The sequence below is a fragment of the Lepisosteus oculatus genome, chromosome 8 (genome assembly GCF_040954835.1).
Source record: "Lepisosteus oculatus isolate fLepOcu1 chromosome 8, fLepOcu1.hap2, whole genome shotgun sequence".
NCBI classification, from domain to species: domain Eukaryota; kingdom Metazoa; phylum Chordata; class Actinopteri; order Semionotiformes; family Lepisosteidae; genus Lepisosteus; species Lepisosteus oculatus.
Genome location: NC_090703.1, coordinates 3,160,454 through 3,178,898, shown reverse-complemented (window position 1 = coordinate 3,178,898; position 18,445 = coordinate 3,160,454). Strand labels below are relative to the sequence as shown.

The following is an 18,445-nucleotide window of genomic DNA, read 5'->3' as shown; positions in this document are numbered from 1 at the left end:
TGATCAAGATTATAATTTGTAGTTGAACAAGCTCATTTACGGCATGATGTTTCTCGCTCTCACTTACATTTCAGGTTAAATTTATGTGAAGAACAACAGTAGGTGTCTTTTCTGCCTTTTTTAAATAGAGTCTAGTCTGGACTATCGGATTGTGAGATACCCCTCCCAGAAAGTCCAGCACTGGAGCATTCCCCCGTCATCACTTTATTAACACACGTCTGAACAGTGGCTGCTTGTCTGCAGTGGTTTTCAGTGTCGGCCTTTTGTAGTTCTGCGTGGGCAGGATCTGAAGACAGAGAACCCCTAATGTTCAGAGGCAGAGATCACGTTTCAGAGACAATGTTTTAGATATTCCTTGAAAGAGCAGCTTCTTTTGTCAAGCACTAGAGAGAGCTGAAATCTGTGTTTTTCATTTACAGATAATACCTTTTAAAGCTCTTTTTTCAATTCAGATTTAAAAATTTCCCTTTTTTTTAACGCTTTCTTTCAACTGCAAGTTTAAAAGCTGAGTCCAAGTGCCTCCGCCTTCAGCACACCTGCAGCACTGTGCGTTTATTGGCATGGCATGGTGGACTCAGCACGCAGTGGGGAATGGGACAGTGATGGACTGCAGATCTGCTTTAAATAGGAGCGCCCTGACTCCTATTTGCACTAGACCACAGCAGCTTCACAGCTAAGGAGTTGTCCATTTGGTTTAAAAGCATTAACGCAGATAGGTATATGGTAGACTGGCTATGCTGTAGTAAAACATTGCCCGTGGCCTGTCCTCCCTTTCTCCCATCGGTAGCCTGTTGTATGGGGACTGTGAATTCCGTGCTGTGTCGCTGTTCAATCTTGCCTTGGCGGGTCCTTCACGGGAGCGAGTCTTCCCTTGTTCCTGTTTTCCGCTGGCACCCGCTGACCTCTTAGCTTCGGGCCTGCTGACCTCTGTGACCTATGACCTCTGACCCCCACTGTGCGAGTGTCCCCCTTTCCACCCAGCACACCTCCACTCCAGAAGCAGCTCGCCCAGCTGTCCCCTGCCTGAACCTGTCCCTTCTCAGATATTCGGGAGTAAGAGTTTCTTCTGATGTTGGAGGAAAAATGTTTGATCTGCTGTATGGTGCAAACAGGATTTATTCATCCTAAAAAGAAAGAGCAGGGATAAGTCTCAGCTGTCTAGCTCACCTTTTTAATCATCCCCTCCCTCTTAACACAATCACAAAACAAACTTCTTCTTAGTACAATAGGAGCAAAAACTATGGTCTATATTTTTTTCTTTTCATATTATTTCTTTCTTCTGTTCATAATAATGAACAGGTATTCTCATCACTGTCTTGAGCATCACTGCCTTGAGCCGCTGATCAGGATTATTATTTGATCACTATATTTCAAATTCACAGGGATAAAGGGCAACTTGGGAACATTGGTCAAACGCCTTCATAAATATAATCAGGATGCATTTTTCTTGTCAGTGCTGTTAAGTGTTAATATTCGTTGAACAGGAATACTGTGGCATGAGCCCAGGGCTAACTGCAGGGAAGCCTGAAGAGGGAGTGAGTTTATGATTGCAAATACTTGAATAACAAAGAGATGGCTAAGATATTAAAAAGAGTCTCTAGGGTTTGAGAAATTCGACTAAATGATATCGGCTCTAATGTGCGGTAATCATCAACACTGTTGCCACCCTGTAGATTTCACCTTGATCTGGCTGACATTCAGCCTTCTAGATCTTTACCGTGTCCCAGCCGCTGCGCCCGTCTTCCACATACATCTGACACTCCTGTAGGAGGCACCCAGCCTGTCAGCTCCTGCGCGGCTTTCAGCACAGGAGTGGAGGGTGTGGTGAGGGCGGCGGGGTAGAATAGGTAAGAATGCTGTTTTTATTTGGGACATGTCAGTGCTGCCCCCCCGTCCCCTCCCTGCAGCGCTGAAGCGACGGACCTTCGGCCCCGCTGTTAGTTTACCCTTCCCAGCTCCACCCTGTGTGTAAGCGGCTGCAGCAGGAGCTCGGAATTAGGGATGCAGCAGAGCTGGTTGATCCCCGCGGTCTGCCGTGTTGGGCGCAGCCTGGGATTACTGAAGGAAGGCAGGGGGCCCGGCGGGGCCCTGGCCGTGCTGCCCTGTGCCGTTCCGGGGCTCTCGGCAGCTCGAGCGCGAGGCCCGGGTCCGCTTAACCCTTTCCGCTGCGGCGCGCTGGGTGCGCCGGGCTCCCTGGAGCTCTCCGGCAGCTGTGCGAACCCGAGCCGTGGTTCCTGCGTTTCCCCCCGAGCTGCGTCTGAGTGCCCAAGCCAGGAGCGCATCCGGAAGGGTGATGCATCTGAATAACAGGAAAGAATGCCTCCAGAAATCTCAAAGACTTCTGAAGGGTACCTGAATATGTGCAAGCAGGCGTGTGGTGGTGACCGAGTTTTTAATTAGCAGATTCTCAGCGTTTCTTCATCGCACAGCTTAACAGGTGTTTTCTCAAGAAAGCAGTTTTTAATTGAGTGTCATCCGATGACAGTGAAATGAAGAGGGCTGGATGTCCTTGTAGGGAGTTGTAAATTGCTCAACTAAAACTGAAGTATCAGAAATTTGTTTCTGAGATCATAAGAGGCATATTGATCCATATTGTGAAATGTGGCTAGCCGTTCTGTTTCATACCTGCAGTTCTTTCATCCTGATGTTTACTGCTCTTACTTGCAGTAGGAGAATTATACCAAACTCTTTTATGGCAGGTTTGTTCTTCAGAGAAATGTTTGTCCTGATATTTAAACACAGTCATTGATATAAACTGTTTTACCCTTGCCCTGGAAGCAAAAAAAGGAGTCTCTGCTTTTCCTTAACAGTTTTAGCCCCAACCCTTTGATAAATAGAAACTGTGTGATCCAAGGTTAAGGGCAAGGGAGTGCTGAGCACTGTCCACTCCTGGCACAGGCACTGCAGGAGAGGAGTGGGAGAGCTGTAGATGTGTGTAAACAGGAGGCTGTTCCTTCAAACCTCTACCTGTAGGAACCAAATATTTGCTCAGCCTCTTGCCTCATCTGTTTGCATTTCTCTTAAAATAGCTTCAGGTTCTAGTTTTTTTTTTCTGTGTGCTGCAGCAGTTAAGAAGAAGAAGAAACCATTTTTAGACTCTTGCAGTGATTTATCAGTTTGCTGTAGTGGTCAGTGATACCTTCAAGGCTGGACTGATGTGGAATCTGACAACGTGTAGATTTACCTTAGCTAAATATCAGGTCACCTTCGGAGACGTGTTGCAGCAGGCAAGCTGTGCAGGGATGTGATAAGTGCCTTAAAGGGATTCTGGTTCATCAATTTAATTTCTTCTTCCTTATCAACTAGCCGTCCATCTTTCATCGGTGAAAGATGAAAAAGCAGCCCCCCTTATGCAAATCTTTAGGGCTTCACAAGGGGTTAGCACACAGGAGACACAGCTTCCTCTGCCCATCGCCTCTACCTGTTAAACACTGGCTGGAGTTTTATTGCTCTGATGCCAGGCCAGGCTGTAACACATTGACAAGTGGACTGTTACCTGTCAGAGCTGACTGGGGAGCACTGAGTGGGAAAGGCTTTGCTTCTGAAGGTGAAGTGGCACAGGGTGGGTATATGGGTTCAAGGGTCAATGGACTGAACATGTCTCTGTCTGGACCTGAACTTAGTCTTGGTGAAGATATTATGACGTGACTCCTTCAGCTTTAAAAGGCAACAAAGCACAGGCAGCGCCTTGAAACCCCTTGTGAATGACCTGGACCAGAATGCCCCTCTTTGCGGTTACCGTCACATTTCCAATAAGAGATTTTGAGCTCCAGTTTACCAGCCCTGTTTTTTGTGCGTGTGTTTACTGGAACTTGATATTTACTGGAATGTCAGTGATAAAATACAGAAGATAATTAATTATTTTTCAGAACGCTTCCCTTGGATTCCTATTTTAGGACTTCCAAACACTGTATGTAATTGGATGTTAGCAAGTAATTATAGTGAAGCTTGTTGGAATAAAAATGGCATGTTAATGAATATGTTTAATGTTAGAGAGCCTTGGAGAGTGTACAGCAAAATTAAAGAGTTTATTTCATTGATCAGACTGCTTTAGAAAGCCATTTAAAAGGTTTCTGCCCATATGAAGTTTTCTCAGTTTGCCCTTGCCTGTACATTAGATTAGCTTCACATCATTGTGCCTGTTCTGAAAAATCATTGCACACAATATCAGACAGGGCTCTGTTCCACAGCATTTCCAAGGAAACATACAACATGCGCTTAAAAAGATCTGTTTTGATCTAGAGCAGAACCTGAGTAAAATAGAACAGTTCCAGTGGGATGGAGGTGTTGTGTTTCAGACTCTTCCAGTTGGTTCTCAGCAAATAAGAAGTGGAGTCAATTTCAGTTTTGAGGGCAGGTGACTCCTTCCAGCAGGGAAAGGAATCCTTTTGAGACTGTTTGAAGTGTTTTATGGTGCCTTTAAAGCCTAATGGGTGTTGCCTTGTGCTTTTGAATCATTTATCTGACAGAAATTTGACAAGAGGAGTGGGACGGTTTCGGGAAATTCTGAGGGCTATAGAGACGAGGACTACACAGAATCTGCGCATGGTAGGTTTTTAAACTGTGTCTGCAGGCTGGGTCCTGGTGGCTGATGACCCAGAGCTGCTCAGTGCGTGTGTGTAGGTATTGACGTAAATGCTGCTGTCAACAAGCGATAACGGTAGAGCATAAAACAATCATTGATGAAATTATGAAGCAAGGAATGTTTTTGTATGTGTTTAGTATTTATGTATTTTACATCTTTGACATCAAATAAGCCTGGGGCACATGTATGCTTAAATATAACTGTATAAAATATTTACAGATATGCGGGTGTTTGACTTAATTTTATTCATCAGACATTTTCAGCAAATTTGATCAAAACCACAGTGTGTTTCTAAACCGTGACCTAAATCCTGTTGTTGAAGATTTCTCCCAGGCTGTAAGCGCTGGTTCATCCCGAGGCGGGCGGACCAGCGGGTGGGGATTTTGTCCGTCAGTGGTTCAGAGAGGCGCCCCCAGGGGTGCCCTGGGCTCGGACCCGGGCTCTGACCTGTGCTGGTCTTGCTGCAGACGATCGCCCGGCAGCTGGCCGAGATCCTGCTGCGTGGCATGTGTGAGCAGAGCTACTGGAGCCCTCTGGAGGACCCCCCGCACCCCTCGCCCCTGGACGACCCGCTGCGCCAAGCGTCCCGCGCCAAGGACTACGCCCTGAGCAGGAGGCCCAGGGTGTACTCGGGAGAGAGGTGCGCGGCGGTGGCGGGCTTTCGGGGGGGGGGGGGCACCCTGTGTGCTCTCTATTCAGCAGTGTACTCATGTGGCACTGGCACAGACAGCAGTCCCGACATCTGTCTCCACTGCCTTTCATTCCTTACAGACTCGTCTGTGGCACTTCTGGCCTTCCAGTTTAACACACCCGTGGTCTGCTCTTTGGGCTGCAGGTTCGAGGTGTTAGCAAGTCTAGAGGAAAGCTTCACAGTCTGCCTGAACCTCAGTACATATGGCACCGAGTGTCATAGGCAGTGCAGCCTGAGTAAGAGTTCAAAGAAGTAAAGGCTGAGGGATTTGCTTTATGGAAAAGAAAATAATGCCTTCTGCTGTGCAGTGTGGTTATGGTGATACTTACTGCTGCATGACCGTACCTGCCATCACAATTAAGGAGAATGATATTTTCTGAAAACATCGCTTTAATTGTAGCCAGTTTTTAGAGCTGACCACTGTTGATGAACCAAGTTCTCTTGAGCATGAGTACACTGCCAGGGCACTAAGGGGGGTTGATAAATTCAGCAACTATTAAAAGAAACTAATGGTCTCTTGCTTTAATTGCAGCATATTCTGTCCTCAGGAAAACACAGAAGAAGCCCTGCTTCTACTTCTAATTAGTGAGTCAATGGTAAGCTGGATGTCTCTTATGTCAAGCACGGGCATTAAAACTGCTGGTTAACACTTATTTAATTTTAATTAGAGATTTATCGTGTTGACATGTTCAAGGTCCTACTTGCCCTTCTGGCTGGTGAACATGGTAATTTGGTTTGTTTATTTCTAGATCATCCGTGCTCTGAAAAGACATTCTCTGCATTATTACACGCCAGAGATATAATAAATAACATAATACTCTGATAAAACAGAGTTAAAGGTGCTACCATTCAGCACATAATCCTCTTTTCTTGCTTTGCTTTTCATTCAAAGACTCAGACTGTTCAGCCACTGTTTTCTACTGTGTTGCAAGTCAGAAAATCTGTTTTGACTCGGTTAAGGGTTCGATTATTTAAGTTACAGTGGAATTCTTTACAGCCGTTGCTTCAGTCTGAGCGGACTCTCCGTCCAGAAGATATGTTTGTTCTGTGTTACAGGTGTTTATATTTTAGCTGTTAAGCTTCAGTGTTTCTGTGTTTACTGCTCTCCGTAGTCAGACTATGAGCAGGACATCAGAAAGCGAAGGCTGGCTCTGCACAGCTGTGTAATTTGCGTTGAAGCGCTGGCACTGTTCACTTAATCACCTCTGTGCTTTCTCTTCTGCTTCCAGGCCAATAGGGACGCTGTTCTGAGCCGAATCCCAGAACACAACAATGACCGCATTATAAGCTTGCAAAGTGCGTCTGTAGTGTACGACCTGCTGACAATAGCACTTGGAAGAAGAGGGCAATACGAGATGCTATCCGAGGTAATCAAGCTGAGATGGTGGGCATGGAAAACGCACTTTTGCCAGTCTTTTAACCATGTGACCGATAGCGAGCAAATCAAAGTTCCTCTCGCTAGTGATTGGATCCTGAATGACAGCCTTCGAACCGTGGCGCTTGGTGCTGCCATGCGGAGATCTTGACCTTGTCAGTAGCCTCTGTGCCTCTAAAATATATCACTGAACTGGCCTGCAATAGTTGCATCCACTGGTGGTGTGATAATACAAGGCTGCTACTTCTTGTGTTAAAATTCTCCTCCTAAGCAAAAGCTGCAGTGAGCCAGTCCTGTGGCAAACAAATCGATGGTTTCTGTGTGTGTTGAAATATAGCAGGTATTATGTATATGAGGTGCCAGCTAGTATTGGAACAGAGGAAATTTTGCTGCATAACTCAGCTTGAGTTATGGTTTTAATTACTGTATCTCATGTCACTCCTGCACTGCACTAATGCCCAGCCTAGGTCTTTAATGAAAGCAGCTGAATTTTTTTTTTAACTCGTTCATGCTCCACACAGTACGGATGAGGAAAAGGGAGATGCATGTTTATTTAGTGGAAATGTTTATTTAGTGTGAGGATCTGGAGAAATCAAGACAGACAGGAGATCTTACAGCACGGTTGTGCTCTTGCTAATAATAATCGTTATCGTCATACTCCAGGGAGCTGGTTCATGTACCGTTTCCCTCATTTTCCAATTCGGAGTCATTGAATCGAATTCAGTGGCTTCAATGTCACGCCTCACTTTGAACGTCTTATTATATGTAAATGAGCACCACGGTATTTTAAATACAGCTTCTGTGTTTTTCACCGTTTTGGAGATCATCCTAATTTCCTAAGATAATATTTTCACGAATGGTTTTCAGAACACGGTAACTGAGCGCGTGTGCGTGTTTATGGTTTAATCGTGTAAACCCGGCCCTGGGAGCAGGTGTTGATGGAGTGCAGGAGGTGGAGGCAGTCAGGGGCCGGCTGTGTGGGGCACCGCTCCAAGTCGTGCTGGGCCCTGCAGTGAAGGCTCCGCTGGGTGCTGTCCGAGGGCCGGCCTGGCTGTCACCTGCAAGGCAGAGAACTTGTGCCTTTGATGACAACAGTCTAGTATAGTAGCTGACTGTAGCTGAATATCAGCTGCTCACCTGAAAATCCTTTAGAAATGTGTTGTTGGGTTAAAGGGGAATATTCAGTTTTGAATTCTTAGCTGTAAGAAAGGATATAAAGCAATAGAGGCTTGCTGTTGTGAATGATTTACACATGTTGGAATATTTACCTATGTAATTCCTTCCTGCTATAATCAGTGGTTTTCCCCTGCTGTATATTTGGCTTTTTTGGCTAGTTCAAGACTGTTTCTCTTGTTACAAAACTCCTGTCTGTTTCAGTTGACTTCTGTTACATTCCCAGAGCTTTTCTCTTTACAGTATGTGACTTGCTGTGACTCGGAGAGCTGTCTCCATGGTTTTGTAGCCTTAGGTTTTGAATTCCTGTAGGTGTTGTTTCCTGTTTAATAGCTTCCTGCTTGCTGGAGAAAGCTTGGGTTTTGAAGCTCAGCTCTTGGATTTGTGGGTTATGTCTTTGCAGTAATGCGTTTTCCGCTCACTACAGCGGCCATGGTGCTGTTCTGGTGCCGATATATATTGACGCTGGGCACTAATTTGGGGGAAAGAGAGGGGGGAGTTCCCCTTTCTGCCTCGTTGCCAGGCTGTGTGGTTCTAAGCAGGCCTGTAACTTTTTGTTTTGATATAAAAACTTGGCCTCTTGTTAATTAATCAAACCCTTCGAGATCTCCAACTTTAAATAGTCTCCGGAAAATGAATTTCTCTGGGCAGTTATCAGCCTCATTAAACAGCTGTTTGATTCATGTTCCCAATAAAACAGGTATTAAATTTGCCACTGCTCAGAACATAAAGTCTTAATTACAACCATTTCTACAGGACAAGGAGGAAATAAAAGCCCATCATTTTTATTCAAGCCTGTACATAACCCTTCAGTTGTGAAGACCTTTGGCCAATGTGTTTTATTTGGCTTCCTTTGAGCAAGTGTTGTCCTGACAAATCCTGATGTCGAGTCCACAGGCAGCATGGCCATATGGTTCTCCATCCTGAAATTAGTTCTGATTCAGTGAGTGTCACTATACTCAGTTTATCCAAACTTTTATCCTCTTTCCTTCGAGATCAAAGGGCAACAGGATCTTTCGGTCTCGTTCATTGTTTCTTCAGTTCTTGCAGTTATAAAATAACCCTTTTGATTATTTTAGCTACAACAAAGAAAGATGAAGTAAAATTCTGGTGTGCTGGTTTCTAGCTAAGTGTATTTTTGTTTTTAATTTTACAGTGTCTGGAACGAGCAATGAAGTTTGCATTTGAAGAGTTTCACCTTTGGTACCAGTTTGCTTTATCACTGATGGCTGCAGGAAAAGTAAGTGGTGATGAGGCCGTGTATTTTCATTAAAGTCGATACTTGTCAGTAGACAGTTTATTACTGTATTGCTGTATTTCACGTGAAAAAAATCAACTAGTGAGAGTGGAGGGAAACGTTATCTCAGCAAGAAAAATCTGCTGTTCCCTCAGGCCAAAAGAACCTTTCTTTACCTGACATTTATTTTCTTTCTGGGTTTCTGTGTTATGTCATTCAAAGCAACAGCATACAGCATTTGATAAAGAAATGATGCCTGCTGTGATATTGGCCTTTGTTGGAATGATATTTGCATCTAATATCGGAGGTGTTTTCCAAACTATTTTATTCTTCAGTTCGTAAGAATGCTAATGAACGCTGGGCTGTTCCTTACCCTAAGTCTTGTGGCACGCTGCACAGCCATGTGGTTGAAGCCAATATCCTAGCTTCTTCCAAGAAACAGCTGGATCAGGTCCCAGATCCGTTAACTACAGGCTGCCAGACGGGCCAGATGGGCCACATGGCTTCCTCTCGGTTGTAGCCGTTCCCATTTCCGGGGGGCTGGGGGTAACGCTGTGGTCCTGTGCGCAGTCGGCCCGTGCGGTCCGAGTGCTGAAGGAGTGCATTCGCCTGAAGCCAGATGACCCCACCATCCCCCTGCTGGCGGTGAAGCTGTGCATAGGAACCCTGCACTGGGTGAGTACTGGGGCCGAGCCTGCGTGCTCATTGCTGACCCCCTCCTGCGAGCTGCGGGACGTGCTGCGAAGCTGTGACCCCGGATTAATTCAAACTCTCTCCTGTCGACCGGTTCTAAATCGGAAGCCCACTTCTTGATGGTGACCTTTTCTTTGCCAGACACTTCTTCCTTCTGCCCCGTGAGGCCTGCTGTGACTAGCAGCACTAGCACGTGGGCCGAAGGTTTGGATTTATCCGAGACAGCAGTGTCCGCTTTTTTGGATCCCATCAATGCATATACTATATTCTCATCGTAAAATCACAAGTGCAAATAATGCTCTAAAGACAGTTTTCTTTTGCATATAGACATTAATCCAGTTCGAAGATTATTCTAGTAGAGTACATGCTTTTTTCTGAGAAGTGGTACTGTATCTGAGCTGGGGCCTTGTCCGCCAGTAGGTGCCTCTGAAGCTCCGACATTAACTGAGACTCCTGACAACATTTTCGCAATCAGCATTGTGGGTATTATAATTTCCCTTTTTAAAAAAGACAGAAGGTTCCAGCAGCAAACCTGAAGTCTGCCTTTATTATTAGTTATTATTGTTATTGTGTTGAAAAAGAATTAGTCTTTATCTCGATTAAAAGGGGAATAAATTACGAATCAAACATTTCCATATAAATGCAGTTGCAGGCTTACAGGGTAAATCAGACCCTCTGGTCCAATGTTCTGCTGCCTGATTTGGGATTCTGAGAAGCCAAAGAACTTGCCTGAGGTATACTCTTGTATACTGTAAAATCTTATCTAAACCATAGTGACATTAAAGAAATTCCATGCTGGTTATTTAAGGTACCTTTTGCTTTCCTTCTCAACAGACAGTTTTGATGGAAAGCGAATCTGTTAAAATTTAAGATCTCAATGGAATATCAGTTCATCAGTTTCCACTGCTCTGCAGAAAGGATGAAAGTAATTCATTTCAGCGAAGATCTTTTTTTTGTACTGCAATATCAAGAGGGAACAGGCAGAATGATTCAATCCTGTCCTGCGTGGGACCTCCACGAGCCCTCTGGCCCTCTCATGAACACACGCGCTCGAGCTGGCGTTAAGCGTCACGGGTTCGAGCCTGGCTCGCGCCACCAGCTGGCCGTGACCGGGATTCCCAGGGCCGAGCGTGGCCGAGGAAGGAGCCAGGGCTCAGTTGGCCAGGACCCTGAGTTGTGTCTGGAAGGTGGGCGGGGCGGAGGGTTCTGTCCGCACTTCCTGTTTATCTCCTGTTTCTGGTTTCCTGGCCGTGAGCTGAGGTGTGCGAAACGCACAATAGGCGATTCCAGAATCAGATGGGGGAGGGGGTCTCTGCATTGCCAGGCCGGTTTGTTTGCATTCGTTTGATCCGTCACGTCTTTTACCCCTTTGTGTTTTAAAGCTGGAAGAAGGTGAGAGATTTGCCAAAATGGTCGTCGATATGGGAGAAAAGGCATCAGAATTTAGGGCCAAAGGTTACCTGGCTATCGGCCTGGTGTACAGCCTGAAGGCCAGCGATGGTGAGTAAACACAGCTTGAAGGGTGAGCACGCTGTTCCTGTCGGGACTGGTCAGACCCACACCTTACCTGCGCTCTTGTGTTTGAAAAACTAGGGTGCTTGGCAACAGCTTTGTCTCTCCCCAGCGTCGAAGGATTTAGATAAGTTGTTCTAGTCTAATGAAAGAAATACCTGCGCAGCGCTGATTTGTGGCTGACACTGTGCAAGCAGTGCCTGTGTGCTGAAGTGTCAAAATGTAAATAAGAAGAAGCTCCGTAGATCAAAGGATCAGTCTTTGTAGATCTGAAAGCTTGAGGGGACACCTAAGGAGGCCAGGTTGTGGACATTTAGGAGCCTTGATTTTACTTCTTTCATTGAGAGAAGAAATATAAAAAGCAGCCACTAGCAACACTAATGTTAAACAGCATTAATGATTTTGCCTTTCTGCTCTTAAAGTATAAGCTGTCTACAACAGTGTTTCCCAGCCCTGGTCCTAGAATAACAGTGTGTCTGCAGTTTTCGTTCTGGATCGCCAGCTCTTATTCATGTCGTCACTGGTTTTTCTGGCTTGTTTAGACTTTTTCAACTTGTTTGTTCACTCAGTCTGGATGGTCAAAAGCACCTGTCTTCAGGGGCCCTGTTTCCTGCAGCTTCAGCACACAGAACACAGACCCTGCTCAGCGACTCTCAGTAGTTAATTCATTTATGAATGGGTAGGGCTAGGCTAGGGTTGGGCCTGTGTGGTATGGTTACCTTGTTCTGTCCTGTTTGTGGTATTTCATGTGTTTTTTGTTTTATTGTTTTAAGCATCGTTGAGGGGAATGCAAGAGGAATATCAGAAGAAGGCTCTTGGCGCTTTTCAGAGGTGAATGCGTTTTTCCTTCTCACTTCTATGCAGGCTAGACGTGTAGAACATCCGTGCTCACTTGTAGTTCAGGAGTGCTAGTGAACATCACAGAGTTGCAGTTACAGGCAGCAGCAGCTGGTTTCCAGAGTGGAAGAAGAAGATGTAGTTCAGAGTAACACTAACAGGCAGCAAAGCAGCTCCCAAGGGAGTGGTGCTGTTGGATCCAGAACCAGGGACATGCGGGCTGCAAGGGGTTACCACATCCGAGCAGAGGACAGAGACCTCGTCAGCCACCGTTTCTGTTCTTCCGGTCAAGAATGACCTGTAAAGGGCTCTGCCTGTTTCACAGTATTGCATCAGTTATGGATCCTGCCATGTTAGCCCTGTCTCGTGGTTCCAAGCCGGTATCTGGTCTGCGTACAGAGAACAGCAGTATCTCTCTGTGGTTCCAGGTTTTTGGCACGTGCTCTCAGCTGCAGGGATTTGCAGCCCAGTCTGCTGGTTTTCCACCACCTGCCTCTGTAACTGGAGCAGTAAGGCTCACACTTGCATCTCCTGTCTCCTGGCATATCCAGGCATTCATCTGTGCACAGATTGCTCCTTTTTGTGTTGCATCCAGTAAGAAGCTCAATCTTTTGAAAATATTTTTTTTTAAAGAAAACAAACAAATCTTGCTTGAATTCAGCTACTCCCCACTTTCCTCTGTCTTGAAATGTCATAGTTAGAGCACACCCATAATAAGTTGGATTGTGATGAGCTTTTAAATAAAGATGTGTAAAGATATATGGTAGATAAATATATTAAATCAAGACATAAAAATCCCAAACGGGAAGCAGAAACTGACCTGACATTAAGGGAAAAAACGCCAGCTGGCTGTTGCTTAATCGTACCAATGGGAGTCGTGAAACATGACTTGTTTTGAGCTAGACAAGGTGAGTGTGCAGAAATACCATCGAGGAAACTGAGTGTTAAGGTAGTCCACAACAGGCACTCCTGCTAGGAAACCTTGCACCTTTGTTTCGAGTGAGTGTGTATATCTTCAGGGTATGCTGATTGTCTTACAGGTATGACGTCCCCGGTGTATTCTGAAATCTTTGTCTGGGACTTTTTTTAGGACTTACTTTTCTAAGCACTATGGTTAAGTGTGGTTAGAATGGTGCCATTTAAAACACTGTGGCCCTTTCCACCAGTTTGCCACTCGTTGTAAACGGTGTTTGAGAAAACGTGCATCAGCCTGAGCTGTGCCTCTTCCTCAGGTCTCTATTTTCAGAAGTCCGTGAGGTAATCGTAACCAGAGCTCTCACAAGCGGTCCTTGACACTGAAGTAACCAGGAGGCGATGACATTGTTTTTCCAGGAGCTCATTAATTCATTTAAACTCCTGACCAAAGTATGTCTTAATCACTCTCATAGTACGTTAACATTTTCATTTCTTATAATAAGATATTTGACTTCTGAATGGGGTTCCCATTTATTGCATTCCTTGAGCATTATGGAAAAAAGCCATCTGCTACCAGACAGTTAGTGCCCTTTGCCTGTTTAATGTGAGATTTAATTGTTGCCTCTCGTGGACTCGGAAACCCTTCTTGCCAAAGAGGAGGAAGTGCAACAGCAGCATTTCTTACCGTTCTGTAGCATCGGAGCTTGGCTTGTGGCTGGATAACTGCTCAGGTTTTTACCAACAAAGTGGTCAATTTTATTGGAGGGCGGATGTTTTTTGTTCTTCTGGTTGACCCTCCTTCGTGAAAACTACATTCAGGAGTGCAGGTTTTTTTTTAAATCCAACTCTTCTAATGAAATCCCGCTAGATATAATTAAATCAACAACCTGCAGAAAGTGACAAATGTACCCATCTTTCACATGCCGGTTTGTGTGTGTGTGTATTTCACAGGGCCCAGAGTTTGTCCCCAACAGACCACATTGCTGTATTTTACCTGGCCTTGCAACTTGCTGTCTCGCGGCAGGTACGTTTCTGCAGTTTGAAGCATTTGCTCCTTGTCATGGATATTTGTGTTTTTCTGTTTGTAAAACACTCCGATGTCCCATTAAAGAATGAGTAAATTCATAAAATGGCAGAAAGTGCACATTCATTATGCATGTGTGTTTATTCTTCGTACAGTTTGTACAGTTCAGGAGCAGTAATGTTTCAGGTAGGAAGACAAGGTTTTTAAACTTTGACGTATTGCTTCAAAACCACCGTCTTAACTGACCTATGGCATTACTGTTTTTATCCTAGAATCTTGATTTCCATTATTTCTCGGCACTTTACACTCTCGCCATTGCTTTGAAAGTATGCAGTGAGCGTGAGTGTGTTTTTAGGTTTCACGCGTCGTGAAAATCATTCTTCATTCTTTTCAAAGAGCACTGGAGCGGGTTGTTTAAGGTTTTATCTCCCTTCACACATTGGGCAATTTTGTTCCATTTTTTTTGGTGTTAAAGCTTGATCTTTGTGTTTTAATGGAAAACTCGCCATCACTGACGTCACAGTTAATCGCCAAGATCAGTTTACCCCAGACGTCCACAGAGCCTGTGAAATTTAACCGTGCATATTCGTCTGATGGAGGGGGTGATCACATTGCAGGCTCTTGTTCATAATATTGTTTAGTAATTTGTTCCACTGCAGCTGGGCCTCTCGGGTCTATGGCACTGCTATATTCCAATGACTGCTGGGCAGCTGCTGTTAGTTTCTGTCTCTTCTCCAGAATATATTCATGTTTGGGGGCGTTGCATAAATCTAAAGGAAAAAAATCCTGACACAAAGTCAACCTACTGTACAAGATAATGCTCCCCCTGTTGTCAGGAGTGAAGACCAACTGAGCTTCAAACATCTCACATGATTTTCTGGTTGTTTCCCTGGCAAACTGTGATGGTAGTGTAATGAGGAGGTAAAACTTTCGAATGGGAAATACATTTCTACGACAAATACCTATAAACTAAACATTTTATAGGTTTAGCGGTGGCTCTGTGGCTCAGGATCTGCGCCTGTGGCTGGAAGGTTGCCGGTTCGTATCCCGCAGCCGGCTGAGAAATCCTACTCCGTTGGGCCCCTGAGCAAGGCCCTTAACCCCAACTGCTCTCCCTGTCTGTGTGTCTCATGGAGAGCAAGCTGGGGCGTGCGAAAAGGCAAATTCCTAATGCAAGAAATTGCCAGTAAAAGCTGTAATTGATTTAAAACGTCAACATTCAGATGTTTTTCTATTAAATTTTCAAGTTCACTTCAGACCTCTTTTGATATTTAAGCAGTTTTCTTAGTGCTTCGTGAAGCAGAACACTGGATTCACACTTAATCATGTCAGATACAAAGGGGAAGTTATTATTTGTGTGGATGCATTTGAGAGTCATACTATTCTTAGAATGGCACAAAGGCTTGAAAAACCTTAATTCCCTTGATCTCCAAGCCTATATTACACCGTGCACCTCCAGAAGTGTCAAATCCTAAATATCAACATTTTGAAACTCACTTTTATGATCTAGCTTTCAATTCAAGTTACATTACTATACTAATTTGTGTATACAGTACCTCCTTTGGAAATATAGTGTTTAAATGAACATCATCTGTAGATGATGTAGGGCTCTAACGTAAAATGAATGTGTCCTAAAAAAACAGGTGGTAGTAAGTAAAGTGTAAGTATTTTGCTAAAGTTTGAGCATATATTCTTATCCATTTAGTCTCACATTTTAGGAAATGCTTCTGTGCATTTTAACTTCAGTCGTAATTAATGTATTTATTCAAATTAGTATTGTAAATATAAATAATATAAATTATTTCATTCCAATATTAAAGAGTGCCCTTCTGAAAGGAAAAACAAAAAAGCAAACTACAGCTTGCAAGGGGCTGTTTTAAGCCACTGTGGGCCACTGATCCAGATCAGGAATCTAGCAGATTAAATCTTGATGGAGATCCTTTCCAGGTGTGGAGACATAGTGGCCACACACACAGACTAGCCCATTGTTTCATAACCTCACAAGACCCTGAACAGGTTCTTAAGATGATTCTCTGCAAGAATCCGTTCTTCAGTGTCTCATGGGTGAAGATATTTAGAATGTCCAAATTATATTTTTTTTTGTTCAAAGGGGGGAAAAAAGTGTTCGAATGTACAGTCGACTCTCAGCTTACTTGCTCACAGCTTTACGCAGTCAGCTCCGGAAAATAAACATTGAAAACATGGAAAAAATGCTTGATTCTCTGAAATATTCGTCAAGCATGCCTGCAAGAGCGAGTTAGTGATTACTTGTATTTACAGTATTTTTACTTATACAGTATTTAAAATATAGGACTACTATAGGAGAATTAGTAGGGTTTTTTTAAAAGGGTTGAGATCACTTCTATTGGCCATATGCAATTTCTTGCATTAGGAATGTGTCTTCTTGCAGACCCCAGCGTGCTCTCCATGAGACACACAGACAGGGAGAGAAGCTGGGGGTCAGAGCGCAGGGTCAGACATTTATACGGCGCCCCTGGAGCAGCTGGGGTTAAGGGCCTTGCTCAGGGGCCCAATAGAGTAGGATTCCTCTGCCGGCTGCGGGATTCGAACCAGCAACCTTCCAGCCACAGGCGCAGATCCTGAGCCACAGAGCCACCGTTCTGCCCGGGGTCGAATCGGACTAGTTGGCGAGTTTGGCTTTCCGCGCCACTCAGAGTCCCTCACCGCCGGCTGCGCTGTATGTTGTTCTCTGTCGCCTGCCGTCGGCCGGAGGCTGAGCGCTGCGCTCTGTGCCTGGCAGATCCCCGAGGCGCTGGGCTACGTGCGACAGGCCCTGCAGCTGCAGGGGGACGACGCCCACTCTCTGCACCTGCTGGCCCTCCTGCTGTCCGCGCAGAAGCACTACCACGACGCCCTCAACATCATCGAGATGGCCCTCAGCGAGTACCCCGAGAACTTCATGTGAGCCCCGGCCCTCAGTGTGTGTGCGCCTCGAAAGCAAAGAACGCTCAACCAGTTCTGTCACCTCATTTTAAGCATATCTGTGGCTCTGTTTTGGGGGGCATGGAGGAGCCATGTATGTGTATTCGGACCCTTCACAATTCTCCCACTGTTGCTCATCAAATGTTTAGCACTCTGCCAAGATTCCAGCCTCTCTTGTGCACACAAAATGTAAAACAAAAATTTGTTAAGGCTTCAAGGCAGCTCTTTAATTACGTAAGTCCCCCTTATAATTGTTAGAGTCGATTTGTCTTTTCTTTTTCTGATTTAGCTGTTTTGATTTCCTGCTCACATGTGCTGATTAGACAGGCGCATGCCTCAGGGATTCAAGGTGCCGGCTGTGAAGTCCAGAGACTGGCTTGGCCAGTAGCTGTTCGCTGGTAAACCTGCTCGGGTCCTGGGTCCTGGGTCCTGGGTCCAGGGTCCAGGGTCCAGGGTCCAGGGTCCAGGGTCCAGGGTCCAGGGTCCAGGGTCCAGGGTCCAGCAGCCGTCTGCTTCGGGCTGTGCACATTCTGCTGGGCAGCTGGAGCACCACAGCTGGCATTATTAATTAAAACAGCGCGAGCAGACCCACAGGGAGGGCTGACACAGCACTTCAGCAGGAGGTAGCTACAGAATGGAGGGTTATCAGAAATAGAACTTTTCTTGGTTTTTTGGTTTGTTTTTTTTTCTTGGTTTTTAATTTGCACGTGATGGGCTCTGTCACAGATCTATTTCAGATAACCCTGGCTTCTTTGTGACTATAATTCTACGCCGTGGGTTTTCTGTGTAAATTTAGATGTGTCCAATAGTTTAAGCTCTCTCTCTCTCCCTGAGGAGGAAGTAGCTCGCTACTATGCGCTGCCTCAGCTGTAAAATGAAGGAAAAACAATCCCTTTTCTCACCAGCATGGTTGGGCTGTACAGTATGTCCATTAGGGATGTATGTGCCCCCAGTCAGAAGCCTGTGAGGATGAACATGCCTCATGCGCAGTCAGATTTTCTCTGTGACCCTCCTGGAGTTGGAGCTGATGTCCCTGGCAGTGGTGTTGTGTGGGCAGGCCCAGCACAGTGCACCGACAATCAGTGTTTCTGGATCAGTGGAATTCTAGTGAAAAGTTTTTATAGTAGGAACATGATTGTAGTTAACGCATTCACTGCAATTTACAAGTCATGCTAAAACTTACAGTAAACACATATTTGTTTCTTATGTTTTTCTAAGAATAGAAAGGGGCCTACAGTTAATTTTACACTAAGAAGACGTTTTCTTAGTTTGTGTGATTTTGCTGTACACTACATGTTTGGTGAGGCAGATGAGCAAATGCATTTAAACTCGGAAGGGTTATTAATTTTAAAATAATTGGTCTTGGCACTGCTTTTTTTATTTGCAGGTTCCTCCCATCACTTAATAAAAGTTGACCATCCATAAAGAAGTCTCCCTTTAGTCATTATGTTTTTTTCTAG

At 45.0% G+C, this 18,445-nt stretch overlaps 1 protein-coding gene across 3 annotated transcripts in view; it reads left to right on the top strand.

Moving 5' to 3' along the window:
* The window catches only part of ttc7b (tetratricopeptide repeat domain 7B), a 54,872-nt gene that overhangs the window by 13,331 nt on the left and 23,096 nt on the right, over positions 1-18,445 (top strand). For all 3 annotated transcript variants that reach the window (XM_015350478.2, XM_015350477.2, XM_006632134.3), the window contains exons 6-15: positions 4,470-4,548; positions 5,053-5,225; positions 5,809-5,872; positions 6,506-6,643; positions 8,981-9,064; positions 9,632-9,736; positions 11,137-11,254; positions 12,040-12,097; positions 13,970-14,042; positions 16,804-16,964. In XM_015350478.2, the coding sequence (XP_015205964.2) occupies positions 4,470-4,548; positions 5,053-5,225; positions 5,809-5,872; positions 6,506-6,643; positions 8,981-9,064; positions 9,632-9,736; positions 11,137-11,254; positions 12,040-12,097; positions 13,970-14,042; positions 16,804-16,964 (1,053 nt within the window). The remainder of the gene's footprint in view (positions 1-4,469; positions 4,549-5,052; positions 5,226-5,808; positions 5,873-6,505; positions 6,644-8,980; positions 9,065-9,631; positions 9,737-11,136; positions 11,255-12,039; positions 12,098-13,969; positions 14,043-16,803; positions 16,965-18,445) is intronic.